This window comes from Brachyistius frenatus, unplaced genomic scaffold (genome assembly GCF_029030835.1).
Source record: "Brachyistius frenatus isolate BFR_SWC_R1_liver_20210118 unplaced genomic scaffold, ASM2903083v1 Contig_167, whole genome shotgun sequence".
NCBI lineage: Eukaryota > Metazoa > Chordata > Actinopteri > Embiotocidae > Brachyistius > Brachyistius frenatus.
This window is the reverse complement of record NW_027210766.1, coordinates 692,735-710,585: the sequence shown is the minus strand read 5'-3', so window position 1 is coordinate 710,585 and position 17,851 is coordinate 692,735. Positions and strand designations below refer to the sequence as shown.

The 17,851-nt window shown below is 42.2% G+C and overlaps 1 protein-coding gene across 1 annotated transcript in view; it reads right to left on the bottom strand.

Annotated features, from left to right (window-relative positions):
* Positions 1 to 2,010: 2,010 nt before the first annotated feature.
* The window catches only part of klf7b (Kruppel like factor 7b), a 67,234-nt gene continuing 51,393 nt past the window's right edge, over positions 2,011 to 17,851 (bottom strand). Inside the window, exons 3-4 of the mRNA XM_069717041.1 lie at positions 10,972 to 11,095; positions 2,011 to 2,096 (exon numbers count right to left, since the gene is read on the bottom strand). Of these exons, the coding sequence (XP_069573142.1) occupies positions 2,045 to 2,096; positions 10,972 to 11,095 (176 nt within the window). The 3' untranslated portion in view covers positions 2,011 to 2,044. The remainder of the gene's footprint in view (positions 2,097 to 10,971; positions 11,096 to 17,851) is intronic.

Genomic DNA, 17,851 nt, shown 5'->3' with positions numbered 1-17,851 from the left:
AGCTGATTTTTCACTTCAAAGGATTTGGAATCGTTTGTTACCTCCAGCCGAGAGCTAAGATACTCTTCTACTAAACAACAGTTGCTAAATTCCTACTGTGAAAAAAGATTTGGGAGCAGAACATATAATTCCAGGAAGAATGTGTGCGTGTGTGTTCATGAGCTGGTGTGTGTGTGTGTGTGTGTTTGCAATAAAGCCTGCCATGCAATGTTTTGTTTTCCAACTCTGTTCATTAGTTTAATAATTATTTTCCTAAATCTTATTAGTCTTATCTCGAGAGGAGCCGTGAGCAAAGGAACTGCGGTGTGAGTGAGTGAGTGTGTGTGTGTGTGTGTGTGTTGATTGAATATGTGTGCTTGTTTTGTATGCAACGTGTAGAGTCAGACAGAATTGTTTTTGTGTTGTATTTTTTCAAGCCTTTTACGATTTTTTTTTCCTTGTGTTCCTTTTTTCCTTATTTTTCGCTGTAGAAAAAAAAGCACAAATAACATTGAAAAAAAGTCAGTGCAGTCAATGGATACGAAACAGGCAAATTTGACGGGTCGATGTGACCGTGTCTGTTCAGAACCACCACACAGAAGTCGGTTGGTATCTTTAGTCCCACGTGAATTACCAAAAAGCAGCTCTTCAGCCTTCGTTCTTGCCCTGCAGTGCTGCCAGGGAGATGAGATCTCGGAGTCTGTGAAAGCGCTCGAGGATGACTTTCAGAATCAACAAATAGGAGAAAAAAAAAAAAACCACAGCTAAGAAACGGGTTTCCAGTTTTTAGCGAGTCCTCTGCCTGACTGGTAGAGTGCGAGACCACAGGAGGTCGTACCAGGGTTTTGTTTTTCAGCTGCAGTGAATCGCAGAGCAGGAAGAGCAGCACAAAAAAAACATGAAGACCTCTCTGCTTATATTTTAGTCCAAATAAAATACAAATTCCTTTTCTGAGAGTTGGTATGATTCTGTTTTTTTTTTTTTTTTTTTCATCCACTGGTTGCTGACAGACTGCAGATGCAAAGTCAGTGCACATGAGGATTAAAAGACCAATAATGCTCTCCTTCTCATCCCACACATTCTGTTGAAGTCATCTTAGATTTTTTTTTTTTTTTTTTTTTTTTTCTTAAACACCTTTCAGTGAGTTTTAAGACATTTTCTCCAAGAGAGAAAAAGAACAAAGTGTCATTTTCGTTAATAACAGCAATAAGAAGAATCATTGTCCTTTAAGTAGAAAAAAAGGGAAGAAAGTGTCGCTGCGCATTTCTGTCAGATGGCCTGCGGAGGCGGCAGGCGTCTCAGTGAAGGTGAGAGATGCAAACACCCGCCGGAGGAGAGCCTGAGAGCTGCAGCGGCACCCGCTGACCGAGGTCCCATGGGTGCACCAAAACACCCAGTGTCCGAGCCCTGGGTTCGATTGTCAGCCATTCTAGGAGTCAATCCGTACAGCCTCTCTCCTGCAGATTTGGCATTGTTGTTTTCTTCACATAGATTTCTGAAGCTGACTGCAGCAGATGATGGTTTCATGTTCCGTGTATGAGAAACATCAACAACAAAGGAAAAAAAAAAAGCTGAGTATTTGATTTCAAAAGCCGGTAAAGCACTAACAGCTGACTATATGGATATTTAAAGTTTTCTCGTCCAAAGTGACTCGAGAATTTAAACACGCTGAATACAGAGAAAGAAAAAAAGGCGGCGTAATGTATCACCAAGCGAGTTAAGTACATGTCGGTTTGGCAGTGTCCAAGCCCCCAGAGCTGCTGGGGTTCACCGGGATGATGCATTCAAAGACGGGTGTGTGAAGTGTTCACTATTGCAAATGTGAGTGTGTAATTTTAAAGAAAAACAACAATCTAGCTACTCCTTGTTTTCCTCCCGTCCATGGAGGCCATTTGAGCCAACTGGTTTTTGGACGGGACTGAACAAGGCGGGCGGTTGGTAGCTTGACTGCCCATCCCTCTGTCCTCCTCATCCTCCTCCTCCTCCTACTACTCTACTACTTCTCCTCCTCCTCCTTCTCCTCCTCCTCCTCCTCCTCATCTCCCACTCCTTTACTTGTTTGCCCTCAGATGTGCCTCTTCATGTGCAGGGCCAGGTGGTCCGATCGAGAGAAACACCTGCAGAAAGAAACGGAGAAACATCGGAAATATTCATTCAATGTCCAACATCTGCATGAAATATGTGCATTACACACAGGAAATTAAAGTTAGGACACAACAGAAGAAGCACTTTGGCAAGGCAATTGGAATAAAAATAGAAAGAGCTCACATAAGTGACATGTAAAGACGTGTAAGGGCATAATTAGTCCTATTTTGTTGGATATTTGCACAAAATAACCGTAATATATCAGCTTGGCAAGTGTTGCTCATTGATGCCACCGGCTGGGTTTATTAGCTGTGAATGTGCCACTCCCACCTCCCTTAAATACCCACTGGGGTCTGTGTAATTTTTGGGAAATCTCCATAATCCCAGGCTCTTTGAACTTCCCACCGGCAGTGTGTATTTGCTGGAAATGCTCCACACTTGCGGCCCCTCCTCCACTACAGATTGTCTGTCCATGCTTCTTTGCGAAGGCTCCACACTGCTCACAGTCCACTGAAATATTCACCGGCTCCATGTACCTGCTAGGAATACATGTCAGTCCCAAGCTGGCTCAACTATCCATCACGTGCCCTGGTTTGAAACATGAGTGATCATCAGTGCAGCATTTTAAGGGCACTGAGAACTTCGGTACAGATGTGGAGCTGCCGTTTGGTTTGTCGGACACCAACGTGACCCATGATGCACAGTACCTAATGTTAAGCTTAAATAGATGTTTTTTTTTTGTTGATGATGAAAAATACCAAACATCCAACAATATTCCCATTGCCTTTTTTTGCTACGTGTTAAGATTTCCCAGCCTTAAAACCAGTGGTTGAATGTAAGTAAATACTTTGCATTTACTCAAGTACAGTACTTCAAGTACTGAGTTACATTCATGCAACATTACGCTTCTGCTCCTCTTTATTTCAAGGGGAAATATTGCGCTCTTCATTCAATTTAATTTTCACTTGCATAGTGCCAATAGTCATGTCAGGAAACTTTACATGGTGAGGTCCTTACAACTGAACCTTACAATGACACATAAGAAATTATATATTCCATTACATTTATCTGACAGCTTTATTTAATAGTTACTTTATAAAATTGAAATGTTTGCAAAGAGAACCCTAAAATTGAATTCTCTGTTGTAAATGAAACTAATTAAATCAATAGTATACAAGCAACCCTGAATTAATTAGTTAACACACTGATTAGTCAATGGATAGAGAATTAACAATTAAATTAATTTTCAATTTAATCATTTTTAATTAAATTAACTTTTATGATAATGTATTATTTTTCTCATTTCATTATTATCATCTTATGTCAGGACTACAACCTCTAAAATGTGAAATCCTGTTTTCTTTTGAATAATTTGTGTAGTTTTAATTCATTGATTATAATTTTTAAAGACAAGTTTGGACTGTTGGTTCAACAAAACCCTGTTCAAAAACAAACCAAACAACCAATAAGTAAAAGAAAGTAAAAATCCGCAGATTGCTCCATTGTGAAAATAATAATGAGTAGCAATCCTACGCAAAATGGTCAAACGTGAATATTAAGCTGGTCTGCTTCAGCTTCAGTTTACCAGGGTCAGTTTAAGCTGCTTGAGAAGGTGATATTTGTCCATGTAAAAATTTTAGATGTCTGTTGGAAATTTTGTTCAAAACAGTGACATATTATGCGTTGGGCTCAATTAGCTAAATCCCAAATGCATACTCGCTTAAAAGTGGTTTCAATAGCTGATGTGGATGTTAGAGTCATATTTCAGTTGGAGGTAAGATTTTACAATAATAGGCAGACAGATGGGCAGAGTGAAGCAGACAGAACGCTAGCTCACTTCGTAACACACACATCTAGTGATGCAGAGAAGCACAGAGATTTCCACCACTTCATTTTAAAACTACAGTGAATTGAAGTTGTCTCACCTGGTTAAGTCACACCAGTGAGACCCAGATGTTAAGACGTATACAGGGCCGATTCAGCCTCAGTGATTTCCCTAAATACGACTCCAACTCGGCCATAAATCACAGCCAGACACCCGCAGCTCTGCAGTCAAGTCCTCCAGCTCGGAGTAAAATACTACTGGAGGAACGTATTAGATATGCATCGTGAACATGGACTCTAATGCAGACAGGCTGGCAGTGCTTTCTAATACCGGGTCATTTAGCTCAGCGCTGACTGCACCTGATGTGAGAGAGACATAAAACCAGGTGCTGGTGCTCTACATTATAAGATTCACAGCGTCACGAGCATTTTAATTTTATTACATGTACTTTATCAATTGCCAGGACTGTTAAAGCTGAACATCCACAATAAAATGAATCACTAATGATATGACTAAAGGAGAGGCAAAACAAAATGTGGGCGAGACTAAAATGAGAAATTAAAAATGCAATTTGCCAGAGGCTTTATTCATTATTAATTAGTCAAGCCTATTCTTTGTGTGTTTGAGTGTGTGTGTGTGTGTGTGTGTGTGTGTGTGTGTGTGTGTGTGTGTGTGTGTGTGTGTGTGTGTGTGTGTGTGTGTGTGTGTGTGTGTGTGTGTGTGTGTGTTTAGGCAGGCTGTTGTTCAATCCAGACTTGAGTAGACGCGGAGCCAAACACTCGGATGTGGAATACATAGTTTGCTTCACTGCAGCCGACTCTACTGCTTTTACTGTGATTTATTCTCCTAGTTTCAGTCTTCAAATTCTGCAGGAAACCTCATTCAAAACGCAATAATTAGGTTTCAACTTCGAGCCACAAAGATTTTAAACTTTAGCAGGGAAACATTCTCACGGATTAAATGGTAAACCAGCATATTTATTATTTTCCTAAAACTGAAACAAACTGAAGTCCTGTCATAAAGCTGCGAGGTTTCTTTGGCTGAACATAAATTAACGCTGAGGCGTACAAACCTTTGGTGCCCACCTGAAGAAGGTTTAGTAGTAAAAAAAAACTACCATACTTCTCTCTGACAACCTTAGGGTGGGGGTCTTATATTTCATAAAATGTTACTGTGCAACTCTATCATGCCAAAGCGTGTAATACACCCATCAGTCCACTAGAGATGCCGTGGCAGCGTCACGTTTTGCCTCGCTCGGGTAGGTTTAAGCACCAGATCAACACGTTGTTTAGTTTAGGGAAGATCGTCGTTTGGGGTCTAAATAAGTGTTTTTATATAAATAACGTTACGTATCTAAAATAAGTTAAAGACGGTACGTTATGTAAGTAACTTACATGCGTTACTTAAAAGAAATCCCAGTTGACTTTTGCTTACTCACGGACTCTTAACACCTCCCGATGGGAGTTTGTCACTTCGTACGTCGTCACGTGAACTCCTTAACTGACTGGTCATACACGCGTGTGTTTTTCACGCCTCGACGAGGCAAAACGTGGCACTGACACGGTGTCCTCTAGTGGCCCGATGACTGTATTACAAGCCTGATAATGGGCTGAGCTGCATGCTGCGTGCTTCAAAGTTTGTTGGTTTGATGATGTTTAATGAAATCGACTCTGTCTGCTCCAAAAAAAACAAAACAAAAAATCATAAAAAAAGATGTCAGCTGAATTCACTATGTTTGTAAATCGTCTGCATCCGTTGTTAAATCCTTCCGAGGATTGTTTGGAGATGTTTAGAAATGGATCTTTTCCTCTGTTTTGGCCCTCCCTCCACACAACCCCAACACTTCCCATCCTTTTCAAACACATCGTGGTATCATGTATGATTGTCAGGCTTCACGAAACGTAGACACTGAAAACAGCAGCAGCAAAATTGAAAATCTAATTTCCTTTAGCCTCCAACGCTCTTTGTGATGATTCATTTTCTATTCCACTAATATAGCTAATAACATGATCCAGCTGCTCCCACCATTAAAATCTGTGGTTACAATTAACCTTGGCTAACAGAGAAATTAATAATCCTCAATCCCATTTGAATGACTAAACAAGCTGTCGATATTACTGCAGCACGATCTCACTCGTAAATCTGTGCAATAACGCTGCCGAGTGTATGAAGGCTTTCGCCCTGCTTGCAGCCTGTTGTGTTCAAAGCGCTTATCGAGGGCTACAGAGTGTTTAGTCATAGTCACTAAAATGCTGTTTACAAAGTTACAACAAAAAACGAGAGTCTAAATAACAGTTCAAATTTTTATGAAGAACAAGACGAAGAGAATCGAGTGCCTTCTTCTGCCGTTTCGTTTTGGACGGTTCGTGTTTTGAATATTCGCCGACAGTGTTGTCAGGTTCATTCACTTAAAATCCTGCAGAGCACGGTGTGAGTGTTACGGTTGAACTTTGCTCTCTGTTGTCTGCGCTCGAGTGTTTCCCCTCAGCCCTTTAGCTGGCCATGTGGTACCTACTGTACACCTTCACCAGTCTGTGTGTGTGTGTGTGTGTGTGTGTGTGTGTGTGTGTGTGTGTGTGTGTGTGTGTGTGTGTGTGTGTGTGTGTGTGTGTGTGTGTGTGTGTGTGTGTGGCTGGACAGATGGCCAAGCCAGTTACTGTGTCACTGTAGGGGGGGGGCGGGATGGAGCAGCCAGACCAGCTGGTACCCCCCCACCCACTCCACTCCACTCCCCTCCAATATACACACACTTCCTTATCCTCCTCTTCTCCTCCTCTAAACTCTCCCTTCTCCTCTTCACTTTTTTTTTTTTTTCTGTCCTCCTCCTCCTCCTTCTTCCAGCTCCATGGAAACATCAGGGGGTCCCCGCTTGATTAGGCAGGATTAATAACAGACTGCCGTGTGTGTGTGTGTGTGTGTGTGTGTGTGTGTGTTTCCCCTGGAGAAATTGTGTCAGATTGAACATTCTATCTAATGTTAACCTCTCCATGGCTGCCACTTTTAGCCATTCTAATGGTAATATTTGGTGGGCTCCTCCCACCACAGATGTGTGTGTGTGTGTGTGTGTGTGTGTGTGTGTGTGTGTGTGTGTGTGTGTGTGTGTGTGTGTGTGTGTGTGTGTGTGTGTGTGTGTGTGTGTGTGTGTTTGTCTGTCACTGTAAAGATCAAGACGCATCTTTGCTATGTTAAGCTTGTTTCTATCCACTTTGTACTTTGTTAAAGGGAAGCACTGGGAAAGTCAAGCTCTGCCCGGGTGTAACTCTCGTGACAATTTAAACCAAAGTGCTGCACAAATTGACATTTGAACTTAATGATGAAAAGAGCCGGGACCACTAGAGTTCACAAAGACCCTGAGTGTCTGCAGAAAATTGAATGGCAATCCGTCCAGGACTTTTTGAGATGCCTCGCTTTGAATCAGAAATGTCAACCTGCTGTCAGGGGAACACCGAACGGCATGAATTTCACATGTGCAAAAAAAACTCATGTAAATGTGAAACATGTATTTTGGGAAACGTGGTTTAGGGAAAAAAATGTAATGGTGTAATGTGTGACGTTACCTTGAACAGTAGAACTTTAGTAGCACTTAAAATGGCACTTACTGAGAGCACTTTGTAGTTTGGCTTTCTTGAAGAAATAGTATTTTCTTGATTCTTGTTGTTCTGGGTTTTGTACCCTCACGGTTGTAAATGCACTTATTGTAAGTCGCTTTGGATAAAAGCGTCAGCTAAATGAAATGTAATGTAATGAAGCCCATATATATTCCCCTGTGGAAACATTTCCACATATTTTCCAGATGTTGCAACATGTGGTAAACATGTTTTGTTTCTGTAAAGGCGGGGGGGCTTATCTTCCGTGGGAACATGAATGTTGAGATATATTGTAGTTCAGACTAAATCGGTAGATCAACATTACAATTCAGAGGGCCATTTTACTTAGTTTATAACACCTCAATGTGAAAAACAACAATAAATACAACAAAACAAACAACAAAAAAAACCGCTCTAAAATCCTGAGCTATCACTAAAGTAATGCGTAAATTGAAACTTAACTTATCTAACTCTTAAACAGTACACTACGCTAACATTGGCCTGTTTAAACACTGGATTACCCAGCAGCCTTAGTGCCTGTTGCTATGGCGAAGATGCTTCAGAATGTTTCGATAATATGGTTAAGGAAAAAAACACATGGCGCAATCTTTAGCTTGAGATCTTAGGCGCTGTGATTGGATGTATGTTACTGAAACACCCCTCGATAGGTGTAGTTCACGGATCTCCACACACTGCCTTACACATCATTTCTGACACCGATGTTCGTGCTTTGCAGCCGTGATTCACTTCGGGAAGTTTCAGAGGATGAATGGGGACCTTGACCTCAGACTCAGAGGTGGGCGGAGCCTCAGTGGTGCTCACCGCAGGATCAGCTTTCGTCTGAGCCGTTGTGCTGTTGTGTTGTTGGACATTTAAATGTTCCTGTGAGTCAATAATGACTTTGCATCTTAACGTCTTTGTACTCAATGTGCATGTGTGTGTGTGTGGTGTTTCTGCATTATGTGTGTGTGTGTGTGTGTGTGTGTGTGTGTGTGTGTGTGTGTGTGTGTGTGTGTGTGTGTGTGTGTGTGTGTGTGTGTGTGTGTGTGTGTGCCAAAAAAGAGCTAATACAGTCCCAGCTCTCAGCCTGGATTAGAAGCTTCCAGCAGGTTTCTGGGGGTTTTATGTCTAAAACCCAAACTAGAGGGAACCCACAACAGCCAATTACACTGTCTCTGGGGCAAAAGTTTTTGTCTGTGTGTGTGTGTGTGTGTGTGTGTGTGTGTGTGTGTGCTTTGGAAAGGCACACACACACACACACACACACACACACACACACACACACACACACACACACACACACACACACACACACACACACACACACACACACACACACACACACACACACAGAGACTGTATGTTAAAGTGGAGCTGGCATCTGGTGCCACTCAATTAGCTGCGACCTGCTTGCCAATAGCCAGAATCCATTTAAACTGCCAGCACAGGGGCATGAGTAAGCGCGCGCGTGCACACACACACACACACACACACACACACACACACGCACACACACACACACACACACACACACACACACACACACACACACACACACACACACACACACACACACACACACACACACACACACACACACACACACACACACTCTCTGTACCTTGAGGACCAAACAGTGATGATGTGACTCTCAACAGACACACAAACACATCCCTTACTTTCATCTACCAGAAGATTTAGTTTGGCTTTCGTTTAACGCGCACACACACAGACACACACACTCCTCTTCTTCTTCTCCTTTGTTTTCCACAGACTGCAAGTCGGTGAAACAAACACATCGACGCAGGATGAGAAAAAAAAAAAATCTTCTACCAGCAGCCAGATAACATGACTTGAAAGTCAATAAGTTTCTGAGCAGAAACAAAACACTTGTCCTCCGTGTGTCCGTCTGGCTGCCCTTTAACGTGACTCCATTAGGAAATAACTTCATGTAAGATAATAACATACTTATCATTAAATTGACCACACAATAAGCTGCAGTTTTAAATCTGTGGCCGACGATGAGGGACTCGGCTGCGCTCCTCCTGCACACAGCGGCTGAAGGAGGAAACCACCTTAAAGTAAAATGCTCACGTCCCTTTTCAAACTGCCGACTCGTTACTTCGTCTCTAAAATGTTTATTTAAAGGATCTGATTTTGCCCCCCCCCCCCAAAAAAAAAAAAAGTTGAAATTTGTTGAAGATTATCAGTGTGAACTCCACATGAGACGCATGTAGAACAAGGCTGGATGAAAAATGTTGTGTTATTATCATTTGTCAGAGATTCTGACTTGCCCCCCCCCCACCCACACCCCCCCGCTGTGTTGAATGCTCTCCCGAGCAATGTTCAGAGGAAGCTTTCACAGAGAAAGAAATTGTTGTGCTGTGATATCGAAGCCAACATGTCTCCATCGATTTAATGGTGAGGCATCAGAAATGGGAAAGAAACCCCATTTACAAGCTCATCTTTTCACGTCAGTGGGATTATTTTTCATTATTGGTGGGTTCACTGTGGCGTATTTAGCCTAGCTTAGCACGAGTTTTGTAAGCAGGAGGAATCTGCTTTTACTCACATAAAAACAGTGAATTAGATACGATAGTTCTTTTAAGCAGTTAGTTTATTCATTGGACAGTCCATCCAGAACTTTGCCAAGTTTTCCTCTTATTGTTGCAATCAAAATTGCTGGATTTTTGCTTGAATTTTGCAATGTAATTTGCATTTTAAGTGATTTTGTTTTTAGTAATTAGTTGCAATTTTTATTTTTTTAAACTACCACAACATAATAAAGAATCACATGTAATCACATCCTCTGATAATAAGCATGCTGCAGGTCACAGAAATATTTTAGTTCTAATCTTTATTTTAGTCTTTTGAACTCTATGCACTCAAAGTTACAAAAAAAAAAAAATCATATAAGTGATGTAGGTTTAAGAATAATAATAGTAAGAAACAACACAAAGGCTAAATATTCTGTAAAAATAAGTGTTTTAAAAACCTTGTGGGAGGTTGTGATGGGCATGTTTCGCTATTTTTGTTGTTGTTGTTGGACATTTTTAAAGGTTTTAACGATATCATTGAAAAAAAAAATATATATTGGGTCTGTTTTAAACAAAATACTTTGACTTGTCATGATAGTAGACGCATATTGTAGGTGTTACTGATAAGATGGATGATGGCTCTGTTCACCTCAGTGTGTGACAGTGTGTTCCTCTGTGACAACATGCACGACACCAGGACCCCAAAACTGAAGCAGTTAAATGGAATCCAGCAAATTGTGGAAGTCATTATTTACACCCGTGCTTTTCTTTCACTGTGAGAATAGTCAGTTGCAGGCTTAATATATACAAAAACATCCCAGATATGTTCCCTGTATAACCCAGGTCATCTTTAATAGCAGATGAAACGCTGGTTCTTGCCACATAAAGGTCACGAATATCCCGCAAATGTAACGTGTGCCGTGTTGCTTGTTGTTTTTTGTGCCTTGCGTGTTTTTACCTGTCGCAGTGGTTGCACTTGAATGGCTTCGCTCCGGTGTGTTTGCGGTAGTGTCGCGTCAACTCGTCACTGCGGGCGAAACGCCATTCGCAGCCCTCCCATGAGCACTTATAGGGCTTCTCACCTGCCACAGAGAGAGAGAGGGAGAGGGAGAGGGAGAGAGAGAGAGGAGAAGGTGTCACGTCCTATTATAGTTTCTGCATCTAATTTCACACGTCTAAACTACAGCTGTTCACTAATGTACAGGTTACCACCCCTGGCTTTCTCCAAACACACACGCACGCACGCACGCACGCACACGCACACACGCACACACGTCCCAAGGGCTGGCCAGGCAGACCAGTTTCAACACAACAGCCATTTCAATGAGCCAACACACTCAATTAGCTGTAAATGAAGTCTTTCAGCACTGCGGCGTGTTAATTCATAATCCCAAATTCACCCTGAAATGAATCTCGTTTTGTTCCCTATTACGGAATACCCCCTCCCCCCCTCTTGCCCACACGCACACGCGCACGCACACGCACACACGCACACACACACACACACACACACACACACACACACACACACACACACACACACACACACACACACACACACACACACACACACACACACCCCGAGGTGGGTAGATCTGAAATGTAAATGAAGTTCTATCCTCCGGTTCGCCAGATGGGAGAAGAGATGGTCTATTGTTCTCAGCCTGTAGTTATCTCTCCGTGATAGAAAGCCTTCCAGCTGTGTGTGCGCGCGTGTGTATGTGGGTGTGCCTTTTGGTTAAAAGTGTGTAGTGTGGAGGAGCAGACTGTCTTCAGATGGGACCTGATGATGTCTCGCTGTGTAAATGCTTGTATGAGAGTATGTTTCTCATCTGTGCGTCTGCGGGGTCAGAAGATAAAACAGCAAATCAGCAAATCTGGCCTTCCACCCAAAAAACATAAACCACCACAAATATGAATACCACAACCAATAGTAGGAAGAAAAGAAAGAATAATATCTTTTCTTTCATTTAGCGACATTAAAACAGTCTCAAATAGCTATAATAATATAAGCAAAAACCACATGTAAAAGCTCATGAAAATGTCCTTCATTCATCATCAACTCAATAACAAAAATTGATAGGCGGCTTCATTCGGCACCGAGCTTTTTAATTGTGCCATTTTGGATATTTCACCCAGCAATAAAGGTTTCATGCACAAATGTGTGTCTGTGTCTCTGTTCTGCACTTCAGGCAGACTAAGCTTTTCATTATTTGCTAAATTCCCCCTCCTGCTGTTTGAGTTGGGTTTTTTTTTCCACAGTGTTTCATAGGAAACCTTGAAATGCTTCTCTTTTGGCGTGACCCTAATTGTGCGTATAGTTGGCGTGTCTCCTTTTATTTTATTCATTTTGCTTCCAAACCTGAAGCACTGGGAGCTTAGCTGGGTTAAAAAAAAAAATAATAAAAAAAAATAAAGGGTCTGTGTAGCTACAGGTACCGATGAAAAGATGATCCAGGAAGTCACGTTTGCAGAGTCTGACTGCTTATCAGCGTCTAGCAGAAACATCCACGTATTTAATTGGACAAAGCTGTGTGTCGCTGGATGGTTTTCCAACGGTTTGTGGCAAAAGCTCAGCCAGATTCAATTTTTTGTGTGTTTTTTTTTTGGTGATGACCTTCATTTTTTTTTTTTAGACATCAGGACGTCTCAACACAGCAGCTTCATTTGACGTGAACATCGACCAAACCGGCAAATCCCTCTAACATCAACCAAATAGTCATTTAAATCAATTTGATTAAAAACAAAATTTAAATATTGATAGAGACGAAACACGGGCCTTTGTCCACTGCACACACAGTGTTACAAAAAAACAACTGTCCAACTATAATTGCAGAACCCTAGTGTGTGTGCATGTGGACCGGGGGGGTGGTAACTATAATTGGGGTCTTAATGACTCTTAATGGGGAGTAATGCAGCAGCTTACAGTCAGTTAGCCAGATGTCCAAGCACCCCCCCACACACACACACACACACACACACACACACACACACACACACACACACACACACACACACACACACACACACACACACACTGCCATCACATCACACACCAATCTTCTTAAGGAGACAAACACAAACACACACCAATTCAGAGTTAAGTGGAACTAATGTGAAATCTGAAGCATTAAGAAATATGGTGGAAGCCTAAACGGTTGCAGTAAAAAAAAAAAAAAAAAAAAAAAAAGATGCTTTCACACGTGTCAGTCGTAATCAGCAGTCGGAATTATCACTGAAAAAAACTGAATGGAGATGAAAACAGTCAACAAATGCTGTCAGTGGTTGAAATGGGTCTGATGCTGTGTTCGCTGATGCCATCTTCCTGATTGGATAAAACGATAGAGCCAATTAGAAGTTTGTTGGCAGGATAATCAATTTAATCATCCGTCTCCTGTGCCGGAGCGAGAAAACATAAAGCTCAAATAAGTTGCTTCTGGCAACTGCTACGTTAGTTTCTGTGTCGTCTGAAATGATGTTGGTACAGTTAGTCACTTGTTTGGTTTGCCCAAATTAAAATCTGTTTCTAAAACAAAACATTAAGAGAAAACAGAGTGATTTGATTTTTAGGCCGCTTCAGGTACAAAGAGGCGTTTAGTCTGGTCTGATTGTTTGTGTGTTTGTCAGCTGTTTTTATGATGAAGTGGCGTGCCCCAATAGTATTGCACACTATATTAACATTACATAATTTGTTTTAATGGTAGCTGCAGTACGTACTTGAAGTACAAAGAAAATGCATGCGATTTGGAGCGCAGCTGCAGTCTACAAATACGACGACTCCATTTCAGCCCACATTCACAGGTACTGGTAATTCTCTGGGACACACACGTCCCAGTTCAAACTGAATCCAGCAAGCAGTCGTTATGAAGCGCTCAGAATCGATACAACAGCTGAGATGTGAGGCTTCGGCGTATTGCGACATCATTCCAACAGTTGTGTAAATCTATCCAGACATAAGCAGTGGTTGCAGTTGCATATTTGAATATCATAGAAAACTATGGTGAAGGTCTGGACTCTCTGAGCCTGAATATTACATTGTAGTTGAATATTAAAATACACCAGTTGTAAGAATTTTTTTTTTTTTTTTTTTTTTTAAATCTGAAGATAAAAGCACAAAATTTCATGCAGACATATTTATATATTATGCAACCATCTCGCCTTTCAACTACCTTCTTTATCTTTTGTGCTGTTTAAGTCCCCAAACATACACGAAGGACATAACGTCATATTGCAACAGGAGTAGGAAATATGAACTTGCTTGTGTGAATATAAATTGTTTTAATTCACCACCTTGAATCGTCACGCCACAATAATCCAACCAGAAGAAAGTACACCTTCCTCTGCGGTGCAGACCAGCTCTGACAGCGAGGTGATGCAATGACAAGTAAAATATGATGTGCTACAGGAACATCCAACAGTGAATGATGCCCTCTTCCCCTTTATTTCCCCACAGTTCGGGTGTCTCTTTGATCAGAGTTGTCTTTTATCCACAGACACAACATGACTGCAGGTGCTCTTGGACTAAATTAATTCCAGATCACGAAGCTGTGCTCTCCAGGATTTGCATATTCAAATTCATCCAGTCAAATCTCATGCAGTCGGTTGCAGATTCCCACAACAGGGATCTGGCTTTCGCTGCTGTTTTCCCCCCCGTGCCTGTTTCAGTGACAGGCATTTTCTTTGTCGTCTCTTTGACAGTTTCTGATCTGTTTGTGGACGAGATCCTTCTGGACAGAAGACAGAGTATCCTGGGGTCAGTCTCAGTGAAGGGAAGTCTCAACTCTCCGAACTACTGCAGCTTCTATTGCACTGCTATTTGTCTTTCATTGTGTTTTCACATTCGGATTTCATCATCAGCTTAGATTTTGTTACATTAAATGACAACACAGAGAATGAAATGATTCTTAAGAGGAAAGCTCAACCAATTTTACACCTCAAAGTCCGTTCTCTGGAGTAATACCACAGAGGACGAGGTGTATAGAGCCTTTTTTGCAGCTTGAAAGTCGGGTGAGGCTCAAGAATACTAGTTTAAAAGTTTCGTTGATCATACCCTCTTTACCTTTTCCACATGCGCGAGATGAATTAGACATCCTCATCCCTGCTACACGAGCTGCTATCACACACCCAAATCTATGACAGAACTGTGGGTAGTTGCGATGCATTGTGGGTAACGAGGATGCCGGGTTTTGACAAAGAGTGACAATGCGGTTGAGGGTGGTTGAATGGACTGTTCAGGCAGGAGGTGCGCTCCGGTAGCCAACGATGTATGGACCAGTTGTTGCAGTTCACAGGTCTGACACAGAATCTCCACATAATATTTACATAAAGGCCAACAAGGCTTCGCACGGAAGCAGCCAATGACCTGTGACAAATAAAACACATCACACGCAGAAGATAAAGTCACACTGACCTGGGCAGTTATATATATACACACACACACGCACGCACGCACGCACACACACACGCATTTAAAATGTGATCGTGAAATGTATGCATTTCATTACGTATATGATTTATTGCAGCATTAGAGGTGCTAACAGTTACTTATTTGTATTTCAAGAAGCAACCTCAATTTTAATTTTTGTTGCTTATGGGTTTAACTAAAGCTCCCAATTACTGGATGGACCCTGGATTTCCAGGGACAATATTACTGCACAGGTTCCAACACCACCGGCCCGATGGCCTGGAGCCAGTACAAGTTTATGCAGGGTACATTTATTAGCCAGTCACCGACTAGCCCAAATAGGCTGGATGAAATTATGCATTGTAATTTCCTCGGTCAATTATGCAATACACATGGGAAAGACGAGTGCATTTTGAGATATGCTCTCATATGCTGAAAAAAAACCCTCTCTTTCTGCAGCATCATATATTTCTTCAGCAGAGGAGCTTTTTAGTTTTATGGACAGAAAACTCCTGGGAGAGAAAAACAGCCACTAGGGTGTGCTTTCTATAGTTTTCTGGTGATTATCTGCTTAAGTGCCCTAAAACATAATCAAGACAGACTGAAGCGGAAACCTGAGTGTAAACACACTGACGAGGCTGCTCTTCAGAGGCCTGCTGCCCTGATGGATAAAAAGTCTCTGTTTCAACGTGAGTAAATCTTAAATTACAACGCCTTATTTCAGCTTCTTCAGACTAACTAATTATTGGCCGCACACCCCACACCCGTCTGGGTTGCACAGCAGCAGCAGCGACCGGACGCTTCTCTGTGTCTAGGGATCATCTCTAAATTGTAGCTTGAGAAAAGAACCTGGGTTATGCTCTCCCCCTCTAAATTACATGAGTATCTGCATGAGCATCGGCCACACTCTGCACCACCCACCACGACAGCAAACGGGTAAACAATAAACTTGTACCGATTGTAATAACAGTAAATAAATTAAAAACAAAATATGAACCTAAACTCTACTGAACTTCAAATTAAAATCATATACACATAAACTGCAGTAATAAAATATTTATTGCTCAAGTTTGCTGTTATGCTGTTTGATTTTTGCATATTTGCTTTCAAATTTGGCTGATATGTTGATGCAGAATTTATGGTGACAGTTCAAGATTTAGTTGTAATTCCTCTCACCTATATGGTACTTAAACTGGATTAATAGACCTCTGGGAGGCTGAGACAGCCAGAATCAGCACAAGGACATTCCAGGTTATATTTGTGTTTTTTAAGGTGCATGTACCGTATATTTATCCTTGAAGGTACAACAGGAAGGTTTTGGGGGTGCACAGTCATCTGCTACAGCTCAGGAAGAGCTCTGAAAAATGTGAGCACATGATTTTACAGCAGATTACTTCAAGCTCTGAAAAGAACTCCAAAAAAAAAAATCCTCCATGTTCGGTGTGTAGTATCTGCATGTGTGAATCCTCCTGCTCGCTCCACAGAGTCCTCATCACACAGGACTGAATGTAAGACCAACATTTTCAACATACAATAGCAAACCACTTGACAACGTATCCTCAAGGCCTGTTGGAGAAATGCTACATTCTCAACCTTCATGTGTGTGTGTGTGTGTGTGTGTGTGTGTGTGTGTGTGTGTGTGTGTGTGTGTGTGTGTGTGTGTGTGTGTGTGTGTGTGTGTGTGTGTGTGTGTGATATGGGGTATGAGTGGGGGCCGCAGGTGCCAGACAGGCGGCCGTTTCACACCCGTCTTCTGTAATTGGCCAGAGCACCCCATCTTCTTTCAAACCCCCCCCCCCCACCACACACACACACACACACACACACACACACACACACACACACACACACACACACACTGTTGGAGGAATGAAGCAAGGCCAGCTCGGGCCTGACGCCACAGCTACCATGACGGCAGCCAATTATAGCACGGCAAGGCAAGGATGCATGATAAAGTCACCTAGCAACTGAGAGAAAGGGAGAGGCGGGGAGGCGGGGGGTTGAGGGGTGCTGGGAGAGAGAGAGAGAGAGAGAGAGAGAGAGAGAGAGAGATTAACAGGCATGGACAATCCACCAGCCACCAACCAATTATGGAAGAGTGATGCAGTTGCTTGGCAACCCAAACTGAAGGAGCAAAGGGAAGAGAGAGGGAAAGAGAGGGAGAGCAGGTTGGAGGTTGGATTCAGAGGGAGCAGAGGAGAGTAGAGGTTCAGGGTTACAGCAGGGTTTTCCCTGCATCCACATGAGGTCGGCACGACCGACAGTCGGTGGGGGTTGAGGTGTTGGAAAGTCAGACTTAAACTGGACTGACGATGCCAGTGTGACCTGAATATCCCAGAATTTGTCCTTTACGTCACAACTATCTGTTGTGCAAACCATGAGTCAAAGTTCAAGTTTTGTTTTCGATTGGTTTCTAACTATCAGTGAGCACGTG